Here is a 21,290-nt window from a genome sequence, read left to right on the forward strand (position 1 = left end):
TTTCTTAACTCTTTTTGAATATTTGTAATAGGTTTGTTGTGCTTGAGTTTAACAATGACAAAGTCTGTTTGTTATTGGAAGAAAGTCTTCCAATAGTCAAGTCAAATTCAAGTCAATAGTCAAGTCAATTCAAGTCAAAGTCTATTTGTTATCTTAAAAAAATGGACAAAAACAAATCCTCTACTCTCTTGGAATTATTTACATTAGGCCTAATCAATTAATGCTGTACGTCCTACTTTAAATATTCCTATGATTTATTAACCAAAATATTCTAACTTAAAATGGCTTGAAACCAACATACAATTCTCTCTTATAAAAAAATAGATGTAAATTATGCACAGCTAATGAAATAGGTCTAATGATATTATCAGTGTATGGAATGACAACGCTTGTCAATGTACCACCATTACAAGAGACATCAGCAGAACACAGTCTGTATTTCATTATATGTGCACTCAAATTTAATAGGCCATAGAAAAAGACAACCAGGGAGACAATGTTGCATCTCAAATGAAATCTCAAAAAATTACAGACTATAGCCTATAACATCAGCCTCTGACTAGTTTCTTCAAACTATTCTTCATCAAAAGGTCTGTTAGATGGACAGTTCAGCATTATAATACATAGAACTATACTGACACAAACACAACAGGACAGGATATGCTTTTTCCAATCATATATTGGTTTAGTCACAGCATGATCATCTACCATCTTAATGTTGTTACATGCTAGGCCTAATAAAAATGAATATGAATGTTTATTGATATATTATTGAATTATTATCATCCATCTATTCCTCTCTCCAACCGTTATTTGTTTTCATGCTAAATCGAGTGATGGAAGAAATTTGATGTATTTTAAAATTATCATTTTAAAAGTCTGTTGTTTTTGCTCAAAGAGATTTTTTCTAATTTATTCAATTAAATTCACATTATATACATATAGTTTCAAAGCTTTACAGAAAATGCATGTCTACGTTACAATTTAGAGTGATATGTTAACAGAGGTGGCTGTGTCCAAGTAATGTATTTCAGAAATGCCCTGCTGAAAAAAATGGATAAAACCAGCCTAAGCTGGTTGGCTGGTTTTAGCTGGTCTGCCAGGTTGGTTTTAGAAGCTGGGAGAACAGCTAAAAGATAAGCTAAAACCAGCTGAACACCAACTTGGCCAGGCTGGAAGACCAGCTTGGGAGACCAGCTTAAACCAGCTACTTCTGAGTTTAAACCAACTAGCCGGGCTGGCTAGCTGGTTGGTTTAAACTCGAAGTAGCTGGTTTAAGCTGGTCTCCCAAGCTAGTCTTCCAGCCTGGCCAAGCTGGTGTTCAACTAGGCTGGTTTTAGCTGTTTCTTTTTCAGCAGGGTAGCCTACATATACAAATCACCAAGTTAGCTAACACTTTTTTGCTAACGGGCGTTTGTATTCGTCTTTGCATGTGCGCTTCTAGTGTGACCTTTTCGACGTGATTGTGCAATCACTGGCGAGCCGCAGAGCAGCGCAAGATGAGCAATTTAGGTTAAAAAGCATATTAATTGTTATTTTATTTTTAAAATGACCGACAGTTTCGCTAGATAAGACCCTATTGTCTGGGATCGCGCAGAGACTCCGAAGCCTTTCGAAGCTTTTTGAAATGGCATTGATTTGGACCTTCAACATTTTGGTTGCCATGGAAGTCAATGGTGTGGAGAAAAAATCCTGGAATGTTTTCCTCAAAAAACTTCATTTCTTTTCGACTGAAGAAATAAAGACATAACCATCTTGGATGAGATGGGGGTGTGTAAAATATCAAGAAATGTTCATTTTGAAGTGAACTAATCCAGAAACAATGAGCTCATTGAAGTACTTTTTTACCAGTTGTGGACATAATGATTTCAATATAGGCTATGGAACATTTAGCATTGGTATATTGATTCAGAGTTTGTGTCATCTGAATCCAGAGGTGGACAAAGTACACAACTCCATTACTCGAGTAAAAGTAAAAGTACCACTGGTCAAATATTACTCTGTTACAAGTGAAAGTTGTTAAAAACTAGTTTTACTTAAGTAAAAGTACAGAAGTACTTGCTTTTAAAAGTACTTAAGTATCAAAAGTAAATTTCCTTTTTTATGTCAATGCATTATTTCATTATTGTTGCATTGTTGTATAAATGCACACTATGCCATCATGGTCTAACATGCTAGCGTACGACCACCTTGAACTAATTTAAATACTTAAAAGTTACAAAGCTTTTTACAAAGCTGCTGTCACTTTAAGGCTGAATGCACAAATCCTACACACTGATACACATCTGATATTCCCCCAACTGTTTACGTTCACTTGAGACATAATCAACTTTGTTTACGTGAATACTTTCCAAAATGAAAATTGTGACATTTTGTGTGTATTGGTCTGTTTAAGTGCGAAAAAAACACAAAAGAAAGCTCTATTCAGTACTCGTGCTCTGGCATCTCAGAGGCACAACAAAACAGACTGAACTGAGCTCTTTCATCATGCTTTTTCAGATTCATCCATATGTCTATGCTTCTCTTTCTCCCAGACATTTACATTTTGCACAAAAAAAAAGAAACACTTTTAAAGAAGAAAAAAAAATCATCCACTGACTTGCAAAGCTGCTACAGAAACGACTTTTGACTTCGAGGATCTTGATAGAAATGTAGTGGAGTAAAAAGTACGATATTTGTCTTTCAAATGTAGTGAAGTTAAAGTAAAAGTTTCCCTAAAAAATAATACTTCAGTAAAGTACAGATACTCAAAAAGTGTACTTAAGTACAGTACTCAAGTAAATGTACTTCGTTACTGTCCACCTCTGTCTGAATCCTCGCAAGAGTTGGAGACATCTCTTTAGGTGTTGGGTCATCTGAAGCTTTCATAAGAGGTTGGATCCAAACTGGAGCCGACGCAGCCTCGGGATGAGCATCCCGGGATGAAACAGAAAAGCAAATGGAAATAGCGTAGCTGCCGTTCAATTTATAGCCTACATATTTTATTCTAACAACATTTATTTTTTTTATTTTTTTATTTACAAATATTTATTTTATTAGGCATAGCTACTATTAGCATTTTATAAAAAACAAATGCTGTCTGACAAGCATAAAAAATAATCACATTATTTGCATTGTTTAGTATCAACATTTATTTGACTGTTTCTTCCCCCCCTCAGCATAATGTGAGTGACGCACCGGCGGCGCATGATCATCACTCGGCACCGGCGCTCGTAGAGGAGGGACCACAGGCAGGCAGACACCATTCTGCACAGCATCCTTAATAACCATCAACACTCAGCACCGGATTTTACCGAGACTTTACATGGACATGGACATCTCACTGGTAATATTGCATTTGTTACTTTGCAAAACAGATGGTTTTATGTCATTTATCATTTTGTGTAGCTTTTCTTCGCTCGACGGTAAAGCATGCATTAGTTAGGCTATTTCGAAGCATGTTTTAAAACGGCTTCGATCACGTCCGTGATGCTGATGAGTTCAAAATAATTAATTCTCTCAAGCATCGCCCATTTTGTCGTTTACACGCATAACGTGTAAACACGAGGTTTTATGAACACGTTTTTCGTGTACCGCAATTACAGCAGATTTAGTCATTTCAGATTTGTTCATAAGGAACAGGGGTCAATGGGTTGTGTTTCAAACCTAGTAAGCTGCCTGTCTAGACAGCATTTTGCATGCAGCAAGATTTGCACCAAAACCTGTGATGGCCAAAAATGTTGCACACGCCTATGATGCTCAAAAAGGTTGTAGGATACACAGACAGAGATGAACCCTTAAATGGTTTCTGTAAGGATACAGTGTTGAAAAGGGGGTCCCTGCAAATTCTCGGGTCATGAGACTAAAATATTCCATAAAAAAACATCTTGATCTAAAAGTAACATGGTAGAATGTTGATAGTATCTTTACTAAATGTTATTTTCATAAAATTAAATAAAATAAAAATAAAAGCAATATTTTAAAACATGGTAGTCATAATGTGCATTATAGGCATATGTGTAATTTTCAATTAAATTCATTTTATGTTCCTGCCTTTTTAAGGGTTAAACAGGCAGGGAGGATGTCAGCACTTTGTCTAGTGTTATTGCATTATTTGATCAGCATCCTGTGTTTACACTAATATCATAATAATGAAAACAGCTGACTGACTTTTTCGTCACTTCTATTTGGGTTGTTCCTTTATGCATATATTAATGGAACATAAAAAGTTGCGTAAGGCAATTGTAATGAGCCTGTTTGTGTGGATGTGATGTTTGGAAAAAGAGGCCGATAGATTTTGCCCTGAGGCTAGGGAGAGTGATGTTGACAAGTGATGCTATTGATATTGGCATGCTCATCTTCATTCTTGATCCAGGTGTGTATGTTTTAGGTTTATGTTTTAAGTCACAAATAAATGACTTAATCAACCAGAATCCATTAGGATACACCATCAAAAGTAATTATTAAGGGTTAGGTCAAATAGAAACACACTGTATGCTTAAAGCACGATTAAAAAATTACTGCACATTGTAATAAAGCAAACAGAAATGTCCTTAAAACCAAACATTAAAATTTGACATAGAGTGAATAGGCACATGTACAAATGTCTCTTCAATTTCAGTAGTTCTAACAGCCTTTATATCAAGAAACGACATAGCAAGCTTTTCTCCTCACTTTGTAAAATTATTACTTTTTGTAAATTATTATTTTACCTATCAAAACAGACCTGCAATCCATTTTTGGGTCACTACCCACTTGAGAACCACTGTGATATACAGGCTATAAAACCTCACATCCACTATGATAATAGTTTTCCAAGGAATGCATTATTTATCGACAACAAGTTTTACAAACATCTTTTGTCATAAAACTTTCTGTATTTCTCTTCCATCTAATATTTCAAGCTTTTCCTCATTTCCCCCCTCAGAGATCAAACCAAAGCTGTTTTAGACTCAAAATCATTCCATAGAAAGCATACTGCGTATTGAATCCTATTATCAATTTAAAATAAAAGAAGCACATTTATACATGCATTTTCTTGATAAATAATAGGTATAACAATCGGTGTGATGTGACCTTGTTTCTAATAGAGAGCGAGAGCACAGCCAGCAGGATTAATGCAACATGCGCTTAAATGAAGATTAATTTCATAATTACTTATGCACAGCACTCTCATCTGAAAGCTTAAGATGTTGGTAAACACTTTGAGTTTAACACCCTCGTAGCTGCCAAGGCCAAGAGGTTATTATAAACGAAATGGCAGATTTAAAAGATTTGAAGTCTGAATATTGTCTATTATGGTTCCATAATGTAAACTCAGGTAGTAGATATTTCACAAGAAACAAATTCCTTTGACCTTTTCCACTGAAGTGATTATGTTTCATGTCTCTCATCGATTTAATCTAATTATAGGACATTCGATTGCATGGGAGTAATATGAAGTTGTTACAAATCATTTTGCTTCTAGAGATTCAATAAGATAATGGATTTTCGGTCCATATCGGTTTAGGAATGTCTGTTACTGATGGGGTGAACCACATTTGTGAAGGTTAAGTGAATTTTAGATAGATAATTTATAGACTATAAGTCATAAGATAGTAATGCATTGCACATAAGAAATTAATAGAAGTAGAAGCTCTCATTGCTTGTGAAAGAGGCTTTTTACTATGCATGAGCTTTTGCATTTGTTCTGCATTAAATGCATTTCTCTCAAAATTAAAAATAAACACTGGCAGTCATATTCTGCCATAGAGGTCAGTCATATTGCGGAGTCAGCCTTCTGTGTGCTGGTCAGCATCTCTATAGGCTGCTACACTACCACCTCCATCCATCTGCTTCCTGTGCGGGATTGCCAGGTCTTTGCAACAAAAGTAGCCCAATGCGGCCAAATTTTCCATTGAATTTGTACATCTGGGGGTGTTTTGGGGGTCGGACGTACATGGGTGGAAATCAACGCGTGGAATCCTGTGTCTGAAAGGATGTACATGGTTACTTGGACCTACAATTTCCCATTCCACTGAAAATCTATATAGTCTTTGCTCAGAAATAGTGCAAAATTAAACACTTCACCTTTCGTCGCTGTCGGGCATAAACGTGGTATCTCCAAAAATGCTACTTTTTAGGGAATGTAAAAAAATTAAAAACATTAAAAACAGCGATGTCAAAGTTGATAATGTGGCCATATATATGGTCAGACAATCGCATGTGTCATTATATTATTAACATTTTACCTAAGTCAAGCTCAAATGGAGTTATGAGTTTTTTGACCAGTGAAAATTTTGGATAATTTTGGACATGGGCGTTTTGTCTGTCATAAGAATGGCCCCATCTGAGGCAGTAAGTGCCTTAGAGCTTAAAGGTCATAAAGTTCAGGGTTCCTACACAGTTTGGAAAAGTATGGAATTGGAAGTGAGTAATTTCCAGGTCTGGATAAGTATGGGGGGAAAAAAACAGCATGGAAAAATATTTGCATTTCCAGACTATTGACTCTATTCAGTTTTCTAAAATATTAATTTAGGAATATCTGAAAATGTATTTTATGACAAAAGTTTAGTGATCGTTTAGTGATTGCCAAACATTACTGACCAAATTCAAGGCGCATAGGTTATGCACATTTTAGGCTTGTTCTCAGAAAGCAAAACAATTTTTTTTTACAGATCCCTGTACTATATGCCAAATAAAGTATAAGGTCTATGATGACTAATGACGAGAAATGCTAGATTAAGACACCATACCTAAAAAACACAAAACATTAGCCTTTATAATAATCTGATTTGCTTACAATCCTGGAATTGACAGTGGCAAAAAATATGTAAACACCATTGGAATATGATGATATTTTGTATGATGTTATTTTGGAATGTCTTGAAAAGAAGAAAGTCTTAATGGACTATGAGCAACAATTAGTTAAAGGGAGTAACGGGAGTCAACATCCTGGCTGTAAATCTAAGACCCCCATTAACACAGGAAGTCTATTGCACTTGAAAGCTACAGTAAAATCGCTTCCTGTTCTGTATTCAAAGGTTCTGGTTAGTGGATGATGCAGAGCTTATTGCGTTTCTTAGAAAAAGAAAAGAGTGTTGTTGACCTTTGTAAATGGTTGAGGAAATGTGTGTCTAAAATAATACTATGTAAAAGAAAGCTAGCAATAGTTTTAATGTTACAGATACTTCTTTATTCACCAGTGGTGCTCTCTCACCTGGTTCTTTATTAACACAATAGCACCAACAATATGCATTCAATTTCCATATGAAAGATCTGCATAGTGCCGCAACATGCACTTCTCAAGGTCACAGCTTGTATTGACAGTCAGATCAGGTTTTACTGCTTGAGATGCTGCTTGTTCCTTGTAGTGTGTCAGTATGTTGTTTCGTCTTTCTGGTAACTCATTTGGTGTTGTCTGCATGATTTTTTCACGAGAATTTGTCATGAAGGCCAATTGACTCCAGCTTCCAGACTACCTCAGTTGTGGAAGCCTTTATATTGACTTACTAAATTACCCTTAATTTAACGTACGCATAAATGGCTAGACACAGTTTTGAGTCACAATAATGGTACTTGTAAAAATAATGTTGACTCTTAGTGCAGTTAGAGCCATAGTAACCGTCACTTGGTTTTGATTGACACCGTTCCTGATTTGATTTGCTTTCATGTGATCCAGTCAGGGTCCTGAGATGACCAACAATGACTGACCCAGTTCTACACAGTATATTTTGACCAGTGTCGTTGCTAAAATTCTTATGGGTGGTGCCCTTCTCATCCTTGAGGTTACTGTGGTATGAATATGTATATGAAATGGTTATTTACAGCTGCTGCAGAGACTAAAGTTAAATGCTGCATTACAGCATCCCTGGTTGAAAGCAGTACATCAGACTAGGAATAATAGTCTGTAAGGTAAATGAATAAGGTTTGACCACAAAATAATGTTTTTTTAGTAGAAGCAGATCTTATCAATAGGAATTTTGGGGGGAACAATCAACTGACACAATGCTAGAGGACAGATTTAAAGTATATCTTTTTGTTTCTCTCTGCCTCTGCATGTCCTACACATTTTATGAGTATTTATTTTTTAAAGACAATTCCCTCTCCTAATGTATCCTTATCCATTGTTCTTTGCAGGCAGGGGCTATTTAAGGATAGCCCACCCAGAAAGGACAATGAAAAAACCTGCACTCATACATTATTGAAGGACAGAAGTGCCTTCACAGATATCATGACTCGTGGAGACCTTCTGGAAAAGTATCATAATAATTAATGTCTCTTCTCTTGAAAGCTATGGACTGAGACGTTGCCTTGGTGTGAGACATATTTCACATTTGTGAGTACACTTCTGTGTAAGGCTGCATTAATCCTTCATGTTGTCTTCTCTAATCTTTCTATAGGCAGAGTTCATAGACGTTTGGTGGCAGGTAGATTTTCTATTCCAGCTTTTGAAAGGATTAATATCAGAAATCTCTCTGAAAATGTTACAAGGATCAGACATACAGGTTATGTGACATATTTCCTGTCTGGGGTGATTTTACACAGGTTGGATGTCTATAAATGCAGAGCTGTCTTATTCCCACCCCCTTAAAAAATCAAACCACACATATTTTTACATGCATACTATTGTTTTACATTTTGAAAATCATATTTTCAGTGCTGTCTTTTGAACCTCACTATGCAGTATATACAGTTGCAAGAAAAAGTATGTGAACTGCGTACAGAATCTGTGAAAATGTGATTAATTTGAACAAAATAAGAGAGGTCATACAAAATGTGTTTTTTTATTTAGTGCTATCCTGAATTAGATATTTTACAAACAAATGTTTACATATAGTCCACAAGACAAAAATAATTATTAAAATGACACTGTTCAAAAGTTTATGAACCTTTGATTCTCAATACTGTGTCGTTCCCTGGATGATCCACGGCTGTTTTTGTTTTGTTTTGTGATGGTTGTTCATGAGTCCCTTGTTTGTCCTGAGCTGTTTAACTGCCGAATGTTCTTCAGAAAAATCCTTCAGGTACTGCAAATTCTTCAGTTTTCCAGCATCTTTTGCTTATTTAAACCCTCTCCAGCAGTGACTGTATGATTTTGAGATCCATCTTTTCACACTGAGGACAATTGAGGAACTAAAACACAACTCCTAAAAAAGGTTCAAACATTTACTGATGCTCCAGAAGGAAACACGGTGTATTAACAGGATGAAGATGTCCAAATTTTTGCCCTTTGCCCTTCGGAAGCAACAGAAGATACTTGCATGTTTCCCAGAAGACAAATGAAGTACAATTTTACCTCTATCTTCAAATTCCGAAAAGTTTCCACCCCCGGGCTCTTAATGCATCAGTGAATGTTTGACCCTTTTTGTATAGTTGTGTTTGAGTCCCTCAATTGTCTTCTGTGTGAAAAGATGGATATCAAAATCATACAGTCAGTGCTAGAAAGGGTTCAAATATGCAAAAGATGCCGGAAAACGGAAGAATGTATAGGACCTGGAGGATTTTTCTGAAGAAAATTGAGCAGTTTAACTGCTCAGGACAAACAAAAAGGCAAGGCAAGTTTATTTATATAGCACATTTCATACACAATGGCAATTCAAAGTGCTTTACACAAAAATGGAATTAAAATATTCTTAGGGAAAAAAAAGAAGAAAAAAAAAGGACTAACTCTTCTTGGCAATATCATGGACAAGATTGCTCTCCCTTCTCTCAGGCTCTTACACCCAGACAGCCGTAACAAAATAATGGGGGAAAAAAGGATAATTAAAACAGTTATAAGAAGAATTAAAATAAATTAAAATATGATCTCACTTGTTTTGTTCAAATTATTCAAATCTTTACAGATTCTGCAAGCGGTTCACATACTTTTTCTTGCAACTGTACATCACATAGAAATGAACATTTGTGAGATGCATTTATACACAATACCTTTTTTAGATATAAAAGATAATATCTGGGGTAAAAAGTCTTGTCCTACTTTCAACGTTTCTCAGTTGTGCTGGATGTGTGCCGTAGATGGTGCCCTATCTCTAGGGGCCGTTACTCTCTGGACCATTAATTGAAATTAATTTTAGATTTTAGAATGCATGAGAAGATTGATGGTTTTAATATAGGTTAACTGAATCTCTTATAAAGCTTTTGCGTATTCAGATTATGTCAGTTCTGCAGAATTGTTCTGAAATCTACATTTTCAAATGACATTTTTTAATCTTAGTGAAAAATGCCTTTTCAACTGATGTCAATTGTCAGTTTTTAATTGGTTTTGGGAAACAAATGTTTGATTGTTTGTTGTTTTCTCTCTTTATGTGTAGCCATGATGGTCCTGTTTCTAGTTTCAGCAGCACTCATTTCAAACAGTTCCTCTCATGGAAACCTGACAGCAGGTATATCATCTACATGTGTGTTTTTTTATTACTTAAAATTATTTTTAAACAGGCCCACGGCCCCACACATAATCTGTACCCACAGAATTGGAATGCCTGGAATTGGAAAGTTTCACATTTTAAAACTAGAGCCAATTAGAGTAAATTTTTGACACATTTTATCCAGTTTAAATCCATTCTGCAGAATCCAACTTTTCCTTCCCTCACTCAGTTGTCTTTCTTTCTCTCTGTTCAGAGTCTCCAGCGCCTCAGGGCCCACATGTCTTAGCCTCGGGTCTCGTCACCTCTCTCCTTCTCGTCATCTTTCTTCTCCTCATCGCTTACATTTTGAGGTAAGAAAATCCAAATCCAAAAACATTCTGTTTGAAAAAACAAACACATTATACAGTATACAGATATACAATGAAATGTATATGATTGAACTGCTCTTTTCTTGACCCCTACTGTCCCCAGATCTATCTTTTTCTAGTCTGGCCTACAGTGTTGCCAACTCACTATTTTTAAATGTAATATTAATCATAACTCTTAAAGATTCACTTCCTCTAGGTATTCTCTACATCTATACACTGCATTGTTTCAAAACTATCCTATACTCTACTCTTCAAAAATTTGGGGTCAGGAAGAATATTTTTTGTTGGAAATTAATACTTTTATTCAGCAAGGGCACATTAAATTCCATTTAAAAATGACAGTAAAGACATTTATAATGTTACAAAATATTTCTGTTTCAAATGTATGTTATTCTTTTGAACTTTAAAGAATTCAAGAATTAATTAAAGAAATCATTAAAGAATTCTAAGAAAACTGGATCACGCTTTTCAACATATAATAAGAGATGCTTCTTGAGCACAAAATCAGCATATAATAAATATTTCTGAAGGATCATGTGACTGAAGACTGGAATAATGATGCTGAAAATTCAGCTTTGCCTTCACAGGAATAAACTATGTTTTAAAATATATGAAAATCAAAAACAGTTATTTTAAATTGTATGATTTAATATGCAACATGATTTGTATCCAACATTGCAAAAATGTTTGCAAATATACTGCAAATAATTTAATACCCTCAATCATAAATATTTTATGAGATTATTTTGCAGAGCATAAATATACATTACATATTAATCTTGTAACATTTCATGTAAAATACTCAAATAAACTATTTCTATTACATTATTATTTTATATTACTCACAAGGTTTCCTGGCACTTCCCGTCTGCCATTGGTTAGTCCAACAGATAGCCCCGCCTCAAATTCACATCATCGGTTGAGATCAAACAGAGCAGTGTTTTGAACCATTCAACCAGTATTTACACTTTTTAAGGGAGTCAGCCTACAAATGGCTTAATTATAGTTGCCGCTGTCTTTTTAGCCGCAGGAGAAAAGTAAAATAAACACACATTTCACTTTTAAGTGTGTGTGTGTGTGTGTGTGTGTGTGTGTGTGTGTGTGTGTGTGTGTGTGTGTGTGTGTGTTTATGACCCTGCCGACTTGCTCCAGCAGCAGCTGCATGCGTAGTGAAATGTGAAAGCAGTTGTGATGGTGTGTCAGCAAGTCATTCTCTCTCAGCTGCTCTGAGGAATCAGAGAAACAAACAATCTCCCATGAGAAAGAACTTTAGATTTTGGTGTGTGTTGTGAACTTTCAGCCATTTTTACAGTTTTGTTTTATCTCTCTGTAAATGTCTTTTTTCAAAATGTCTCAGGTTTAGAGAGCAAAGGAAGGATCTTGTCGCCTCGGTTGACAAGAAGATGCCAAATGGCTTTTTGGAAGATCAAGGTATGTTTTGATTTGCCTGAAAAAATTTTTTTGCTGCCATTTTGTCTATGTGGATTAAGCCTATATTTTTAGAACAAAATGTTTAGAACTTGGAGTCTGCTTTGAAAGATATAAAACGGGAACAGTAAGAAAATGTCTCTCTTTCACCCTGTATATTCGTCTTCTCTCTCTGTCAGAACAAACGGTGGTGCTCCTTCCCAGATCACCCTCTCCCTCAAAGCGTTATTTCCCCATGCCGCTGGACTCCCTGGAGGAAGAGTTTCGCCTACGCATGGCAGATGATGGCAAACTGTTCAGAGAGGAATTTAATGTAAGATCTTAGACACACACAAACTTTATCATTCTCCACATGCACGCTCAATATTGTTTCCTTATACTCACGTATAGTTTCTTTCTTCTGCTGCTTCTCTTTTACAGTCTTTGCCTTGTGGTTTTGGCTGTGGCACCTTTGAAGAGGCAAGCAGAGAGGAGAACAGAGAAAAGAACAGATATCCCAATATTCTGCCCTGTAAGTGTTCCTCACACACTTGCAAACTGTCCAAACAATTTGGAAGAGCTTGTTTTGAGTCATTTTTTTGTGTCAAGTTTAATATAATATAGTATAATATAATTTATAATGCAATACAATAGTAACCGTTAGGATCTGTATATTTCCTACACAGATGACCACTCAAGAGTGCTGCTTTCACATATAGATGGATATATGAGCTCAGATTACATAAATGCTTCTTATATCGATGTGAGTACTTTCTCAGTTCTTTTGAAATAATATTGTAGGTCTAATTCGAATTCTGGAACCTGTGATCTAATTTTAGTATATAAAATATTGCTATTAGGCCTATATTACAGTATATCTTGACCTATATTTTTTTGTTTTGAGTCTCATGTTTAATTAATTTACCTTCCCTACAGGGCTACAGAGAAAAAAACAAATTTATTGCAGCTCAAGGTATGCAAAGTTTTTTCCCCTCTTCCCAGTTGTAATTACCCCAAAAGTTACCAGCTAATTTAATCAATTTAGGGCCAGATTTGCACCAGCGCAAACCCTCTTTTAGCGTTGAAAAACTACTGTCAAGATTTGCTAAAGACACGCAGAGATAAATTAGTGCTGAAAAAGTGTGGGCAGGGTTATTTTTGCGGCTGACCTTATTGCATATGCATTTGTAGGGGTTTCCCTTTCAGATGCAAAATTACTGGGAGGATAGTATTTAAATGAATCACGCAAGGTGATTTACTAAGGTTTACACTCGATAATTTACTGGTATTTGCACCATTATTTACCGCCCCCCAAAAAGCATGTCTTAAACCAGACACTCATTTGCACTGCTCTTGGTAGATTGCGTTGGTCATTATGGAAATGATCCGACTGCGTCTGCATCAGTAGATCACGCGCAGAACTTTCCACTCCCATCTGTGTTTTTATGGGATTGTGCTCTCACGCTAATTTGCCGTTTAGTAAAACTGGCCCTAAATGTAATCCCTCTCCCCTTTCCTGACCTTTGCTTCATCTCCCTTTTGAATTGTAATATCTTATATTCAGGCCCAAAACCAGAGACGGTGGGAGATTTCTGGAGAATGGTTTGGGAGCACAAATCTGCCACTATAGTCATGTTAACCAACACAAGAGAGAGAAAAGAGGTAAGAGAAGATATCACAAAGTCACACCAGACAGACTTTATGAGAGTTTAACATGTAAATAGTAGCACAGAAGATCTTGTTCCATATATAAAAAAGAAATTCAAAATCATATTTTGCAAAAATCTATGTCTTGTATTTGTGAAATTCAGGAAAAATGCCATCAGTACTGGCCTGAGCAGGGCTGCTGGATCTACGGCTGTGTGAGGGTGGCAATGGAAGATGTCACGGTGTTGGTGGACTACACAATCAGGAAGTTCTGTGTACAACACGTGAGTGCCTATTTTTCTCAGAAACACTACAGCATCATTATTCAAATGCTCTGTATACTACTCATATACTAGTACACCCGCTAATTCTCTTGAAATGCCTGCCATTTAATAGCCCAGAAGGCCATAACTGATTATTTGCAATGTGACTTTGTGCTATTTCTAAGTTATTTGAATGCAAGCTGGTGTGATTTTGCAGCATGCTGCTGATGGCTGCAGACCTCCAAGGTTGGTCACTCAGCTGCATTTCACCAGCTGGCCTGATTTTGGTGTACCCCTCTCCCCTATTGGCATGCTAAAGTTCCTCAAGAAAGTCAAGAGTGTCAACCCTGCCCATGCTGGACCAATCATAGTGCACTGTAGGTAAGACTGTGGGCTATTCTTAATATATATATGTGCCTACAGACTTAAGAAAATAAATGAATGTATATAAAAGAAATGGGTTACAAACGACAATCAGTCACACATCTACAGAGTGCAACAGAGCCCCCACTTTTTCAGCGGTATTGGTTCCGGAATGTTTTTCCCATAGGGATTTTAAAAAGTCATAATAAGCCATGAATAAAACCAGCCAACTACGATGTGAGTCAGAACATTACAAAATTTGATTTGAAGCAAAAAAGTATGTGAAAATCTGATAAAAAGACAAAGATTCAAGACCGTGTACTTAAGGGATAATTCACCTAATTCACCAGTACATTAAAGTCATTAAAGGGATAGTTCACCTATTGTTCATTCTGTCATCATTTACTAACCCTCAAATTGTTCCAAACCTCTATGAATTCCTTTCTTCTGCTGAACACAAAAGAAGATATTTTGAAGAACGTCTGTAACCAAACAGTTGATGACTTCCATAGTATTTCCCCCCCATACTATGGAAGACATTGGGGCCCATCAACTGTTTGATCACCCATATTCTTCAAAATATCTTCTTTTGTGTTCAACAGAAGAAAGAAATTCATACAGGTTTGGAACAATTTGAGGGTTAGTAAATGATGACAGAATGAACAATAGGTGAACTATCCCTTTAATGACTTTAATGTACTGAACTGTCTTCTCTCTAAACTTGCGGTACTTTGATGTCATACATAGATTGATCTGCACAATGCCGCTTCAAATTGAACACACCTATAATTGATTAAAAAATATTTAAATATTATTATAAATATTTAAGCAGACCACCTCAATCACGTCATTTGCAGTGCTGCATGGGACTCATTGGTGTTTTTTTTCCTTCCAGAATCATGGGTAATGTTGTTTTTTACTAAACATTCTGCTGTTAAACAATTCTTTACAAAATATGTTCAAATAATGTAAACTGATGGCTTTAACAAAAGCCAGTACCATCAATTAACAACATCTGAGAACACTGCAGGTCTGCCTTTAAAGGTTTAAATCTAATAATTCAACCAAATAAAATCCATATTTTTAATGCAGGACCCCGACTGTTGCACTCTATTGCATTTCAGTATGCTGGTGATTTCATATGTGAAAACATATTTGAAACCCTGAACATTTCAACTATTACAAACAGTCTGAAATGCAAAGTATGTAGACGCAACCACCAACGCAGGCAGATGTCTTGAGGCTCAGCTGTTTGTGTGGGATTGTTAACACCTCAGCCAGAACAACAGACTTTCCCACTTGTTAAAGAGTGAAAAGGCCCTTTTTGCAGTGAAATGACAAACTGTAACTTTTTCAGGTCTAATACGCTGTACAGCAAGAACCTGCGATATTCACAGCATTATGAATGTTAGTATATAATTGATCCCACATTTAATTGAAACTAGACAATTATCTAGCCCACGATATTAATACAAATGGAAAGACCCTGCAGTTTTGACTCTCATTTCATGCCCTACTTTACATCTCACGACTCATTTTCTCTCTGTGTAGTGCTGGGGTTGGCAGGACTGGGACGTTCATTGTGATTGATGCGATGATGGATATGATGCACGCTGAAGGGAGGGTGGACGTGTTTGGCTTTGTGTCCAGGATAAGAAAGCAGCGCTGTCAGCTCATTCAAACAGACGTAAAGGACTTTCCGCAGTCCCTCTGCTGGGTTTGACTCATCGTTTCAACAGTGATTTGCCACTGATATTCCTCTCTCTCATTCACAGATGCAGTATTCGTTCATTTACCAGGCAATTTTGGAGCATTACCTGTATGGTGACACTGAGTTAGACATTGCTTCTTTGGAGGGCCACCTCCATAAACTCCACAACACGCACACACACATGGACCGAGTGGGTCTGGAGGAAGAATTCAGAGTAAGAACCACATCAGTTAAAGGGTTTGCTAAGTATAAGTATGGAAAGATCTCAAAAGTATTATGAACATTGACAAACGTGAATAGCTTATAACATGTCGTTTTGTTTGGAATATCCTCAGAAACTGACTAATGTCCGCATAATGAAGGAGAACATGAGAACCGGAAATCTGCCTGCTAACATGAGAAAGAACAGAGTTCTACAGATCATCCCATGTGAGAAAATATATACAGATGTATCATTTTAGCTTCTTTCTTTCTTTGTCTTTCTGTCTTTATTTATTGTCTTGTAATCATTATCCTGTTTTTTTCTTCTTTTTCTTTTTTTTACCAGATGACTTCAACAGAGTAATATTATCAATGAAAAGAGGGCAAGAATTCACAGACTACATTAATGCATCTTTCATAGATGTAAGTATATATTATTATAATATAATAATACATTATGTGCACTACAAACCTAGTATGCACCCCAAAACTAGTGTTCATCTATTAAAAGCTACTTAGATTGACTTTTTAAAGTAAAATAATTCAGAAATTTTGCACACATACTGTACAGGCACAAGTAGGCTATTGAAAAAATACTTAATAATAATAATTTTATTCATAATAATAATAATAATAATAAGAAGAAGAAGAACAACACATGTTGTCCTGCATACTAATAATGACTTAGAATAAAAAAAATAAAATAAAACATGCTATTTGTTCAGTTCTTGCTTTGTATATGCATTTTAACAAATATATTACATTTAAACATTGGCAAATGTACCCATAATAACACTATGCTTTACCATCGCAGGGTTATAGGCAAAAGGATTACTTTATAGCAACTCAGGCACCTTTAGCTCACACTGTGCAGGACTTCTGGCGCATGGTATGGGAAAGGAAGTGCCACTCTATTGTCATGCTGACTGAGCTGAAAGAGAGAGAACAGGTGCGGTTTAATGGTTTATATTCATCTTTTTTATATTTTTGTATTAATCAACATAAACAAATGGTGCAGTTACTCTTCCATGTCTAAAGCATTCAATTCCAACAACTCTCACCCCAGGATAAGTGTGTACGTTACTGGCCAGCAGAGGGCAGTGTTTCATTTGGAGAGTATGTACTGGAGCTGAAGAGAGACACACTTTTTGAGACTTTCAGCATTCGAGACATGCTGCTGTCATATGCATCAGTGAGTTAAACGCGCAGTGAATTTGACCATTTTATGGTCCATCATAGGCTTCACTAAGAAGCTTCTTTAATTGTGTTAAATTTGTTGACAACGCTGAGGCTGAATTGGGCTGTTTGCAGGAGAAGCAGACACGTCTAGTCAGACAGTTCCACTTCCATGGTTGGCCAGAGATTGGAATCCCATCAGACGGAAAGGGAATGATTGACATTATTGCTGCAGTGCAAAAACAACAACAGCAATCTGGAAACAACCCTATAGTGGTGCATTGCAGGTACACACACTCTCCATCTCTCTCTCTCTCTCCCTCACTCGCACACGCACACACACACACACACACACACACACACACACACACACACACACACACACACACACACACACACACACACACACACACACACACACACACACGTTGGGTTTCCATGTTTTATGGGAACTTTCCATAGACATAATTATTTTTTATACTGTATAAACTGTACATTCTATCCCCTAATCCTAGCCCTAAACACAACCCTCACAGCATTATGCATTTTCACATTTTCAATGTAATCAGTAGGATTTATAAGATATTTAACTCATGGGGACCAAAAAAATGTCAGCACAAAGTCAAAGATTTCTGGTATTACTATCCTTAAAGGGTTAGTTCACCCAAAAATGAAAATTCTGTCATTAATTACTTACCCTCATGTCGTTCGACACCTGTAAGACCTCCGTTCATCTTCGGAACAGAAATGAAGATATTTTAGTTGAAATCTGATGGCTCTGAAAGGCCTCCATTGGCACAATGGCACTTTACACTCTCAAGACCCTTAAAAGGTACTAAAGACGTCGTTACAGAGTCCATCTCACTACAGTGGTTCTAAAATAACTTTATGAATCGGCGAGAATAGTTTTTGTGCGTAAAAACCCCCTAAATAACGGCATACATACTGATGACGATTTCTAAACAAGGCATCATGAAGCTTCGAAGCGTTATGAATCAGTGAGCGGCTGAAGTGGCTGAAGAACGTCCGGACATACTGTCTCAGGAGAAAGTCTTTATAGTTCGGTCCGATGGTGTTGCAGTTGCAATCGATTCCTTCCGTGTTGAGAGAAGAAGATATGATGAATTTGCATGGTCAAGGAAGCTGCACATGGCTTGATGCGTGTGTAGGCCTGCCAGCCTGGACGGCTTGGTCAGGTGGGAGCCAGAAGATGCCGTGCGTCGGTCGTAGGTGCAAGAGAGAAGAACTAGATCTGTGCGGGAGGCCTTTTAAACCTCTGAGGATAGTCTCTCCTCCTGGGATCAGTGAGCCAATAGTACTTAGGCTTTCGGAGGGAAAGTTATATGATCCTTTGTTTTCTAAAAGGGCATTCGAATATGTAATTTGATTGGGTGCTAAAGAGAAGAACCTTCAAGATTCTCATAATACTAAAGTGGCACAGAGTTAACAAATTGTAATGTAAATTAACAAATGGGGAACAACATTTGGAGTTTGTAGAGACCAAACATGCCATACACATGATTTAGTTAACCACAGTATGCAATTCTGAAACAAAAATCCAACCAATATTGAATTAATACATAGACCAAACCCCTATAAAAGAAAAATCATGAGATGGATATATGTTTATATATTTCTCAAGTGGTTATATATAGGCTGTATGGGTTAAAGATGGTTTATTTGTCCTTTTCAAAAAAAAATATGTGAAAGTCACAACTCTCTGCAAATTCCTTCTGGTCATAAACCTTTTCAGTCTCCATGTGTCCTATAACCAGAGGCCCGGTGTTAGCTGCACTAGGGATGTTATTTGCAGTTTTGGGGGATGGTTCACAAACTGGTTGATGGTTTGGGAGTGAGTTTGCTGGATTATTCATTAAATATAATAAATAAATAATTGTGTCTGATATGTCTCAGTCGTTACAACGTAATGGTTTTTACACTGTACAAACTGTCTATTCTCTCCCCTTACACTAACCCTACACCTAAACCTACCCATCACACAAAACTTTCGGCATTTTTACATTTTCAAAAAAAATCATTCTGTATGATTTATAAGCTTGTTTACTCATGGGGACCTCAATTTAGGTCCCCATGAGTCCCCATGAGTCTGTGTGCATTCAGGTTGAAGTCCCCACTGAGACAGAAAAACATGAACACACACACAGCCTTTTGCGTGTTCAAAAGAAAATTTGTTTATACAAACTGTTACATAAGTCTGCATAAAAGTATGTATTTTTCTTCATGACATCAGTGCTGGTGCTGGTCGGACCGGAACCTTCATTGCCCTAAGTAACATCTTAGAGCGGGTCAAAGCCGAGGGGTTACTGGATGTATTTCAGACCGTGAAGAGTTTACGCACTCAGAGACCACATATGGTCCAAACTGTGGTAAGAATGTAAAACACTATACATAGTTTATATAGATCTCATGGCTTCACTAATATATTACAGTATGGAAATTATATATCTAATGGCTTCACTATTATATTACAATATGGAAAATAGTTTTATAATAAAATAATACAGAATGAGTAGGTTTTTTTTTACTTTTGACTGTCAGATCATTGTGTGAATTATGATATAATGTATTTTCATTTGTCTTCTCAGGAACAATACGACTTCTGCTACAGAGTTGTGCAAGATTTTGTTGACATCTACTCTGACTATGCTAATTTCAAATGAGTGCAGCTTACTAACACACATTTATACTATATTTAAACTGAAGAAAACTATTACTGTGGCTTAGCGACACTCCATGCACTTGACATGTCCTATTCTTGCTATTTATATGCAGTTAAGGTAATATTTTGGATATGACCAGACTCCAGTGGCTTAACCATGTCTTTTGCATTAAGTTTTTATTATGTTTATGCAGTATTCAGTATGGAGAGAGCTTTGTTTTTCTTTTAATATGACCATTATATTTAATTTAACATTCATTAACATCTTTTTTATTTACTACAGAATTATTTTTATTTAAAAAGAAAAAAAAAACTGAAAGCATTCCATTCTCAGTATTTGTTCCTTCTATTTATCCTCCAGCTTGCTTCCCAGAAAAATTCTGCATGGTTATTTGTGTGTACTAGTGTACTAAAAGTAATTAGGATACTTCCAAATTTGAATTTTATGGCAATTCTTGGCCAGAATCTGATTTGCATCAGCCCTGATAAGTCACTTGTACCATACACATGGTCTTCACCTTTCACGTCACCTTCATAACCTGACTGAGATGTCCAACCCCTTAATGAAACTTTAGCAGGCTTTAAAGTTTCTGTGATGACAATGTTGTTTATTACTAGGACTTTTCAAGCCAATCAAAGCTGTGACAGATGTGGATTAAAGCATAAAGCACTCGGAAGGAAATTATAAATCAAAAATGATATTTGGTTGTAAAATGAATACATGTCATAAAGGGTTTAGGGAAACCTGTGAAACAACAAAGGAATAGTTTCCTTTCATATATAGCTTCCTGCTTTTCTGAACCCGGTCGAGTAGAAAAGCTCATCTGTACTGTCAATGCAGTGTTCTTGCTACAGGGTGACAAAGTATGAAGAAAACGAGGAAAGAAATGCCTTAAACCTGAATAACACCACTTTCTGCAATAAACTGTTTCAGTCAATACTTGTGCCTGTGTGAATGTAAAATTTAACTTTTTTTTATTATTTTATTATAAAAAGGCAATCTAAGTTGCATTCTAGTTTTGCAGTGCATGCGATATTTGTAATAGACATTTGCATTCGATATTGGTAATGCATACAATTTGTAGTGTACATTACAATTACTTAGATCAATTTATTACTCAAAAAAGACGTTCTACCCATAAAGAAATA

The 21,290-nt window shown here is 36.3% G+C and overlaps 1 protein-coding gene across 1 annotated transcript; it reads left to right on the forward strand.

Moving 5' to 3' along the window:
* Positions 1-3,234: 3,234 nt before the first annotated feature.
* Positions 3,235-21,077, forward strand: ptpreb (protein tyrosine phosphatase receptor type Eb). The gene is made up of 21 exons (XM_079833658.1): positions 3,235-3,325; positions 8,098-8,296; positions 10,272-10,343; positions 10,579-10,675; positions 12,051-12,124; positions 12,301-12,434; positions 12,542-12,632; positions 12,787-12,863; positions 13,037-13,073; positions 13,665-13,762; positions 13,912-14,031; positions 14,228-14,391; positions 15,925-16,060; positions 16,149-16,298; positions 16,420-16,513; positions 16,632-16,708; positions 17,100-17,234; positions 17,352-17,477; positions 17,597-17,748; positions 19,713-19,848; positions 20,068-21,077. Exons 3-21 carry the CDS (start codon positions 10,274-10,276, stop codon positions 20,140-20,142), a joined length of 2,043 nt encoding a protein of 680 aa, XP_079689784.1. The 5' UTR covers positions 3,235-3,325; positions 8,098-8,296; positions 10,272-10,273; the 3' UTR covers positions 20,143-21,077.
* The last annotated feature ends 213 nt before the right edge of the window (positions 21,078-21,290 follow it).

This window comes from Gobio gobio (genome assembly GCF_949357685.1).
Source record: "Gobio gobio genome assembly, chromosome: 13".
NCBI lineage: Eukaryota > Metazoa > Chordata > Actinopteri > Cypriniformes > Gobionidae > Gobio > Gobio gobio.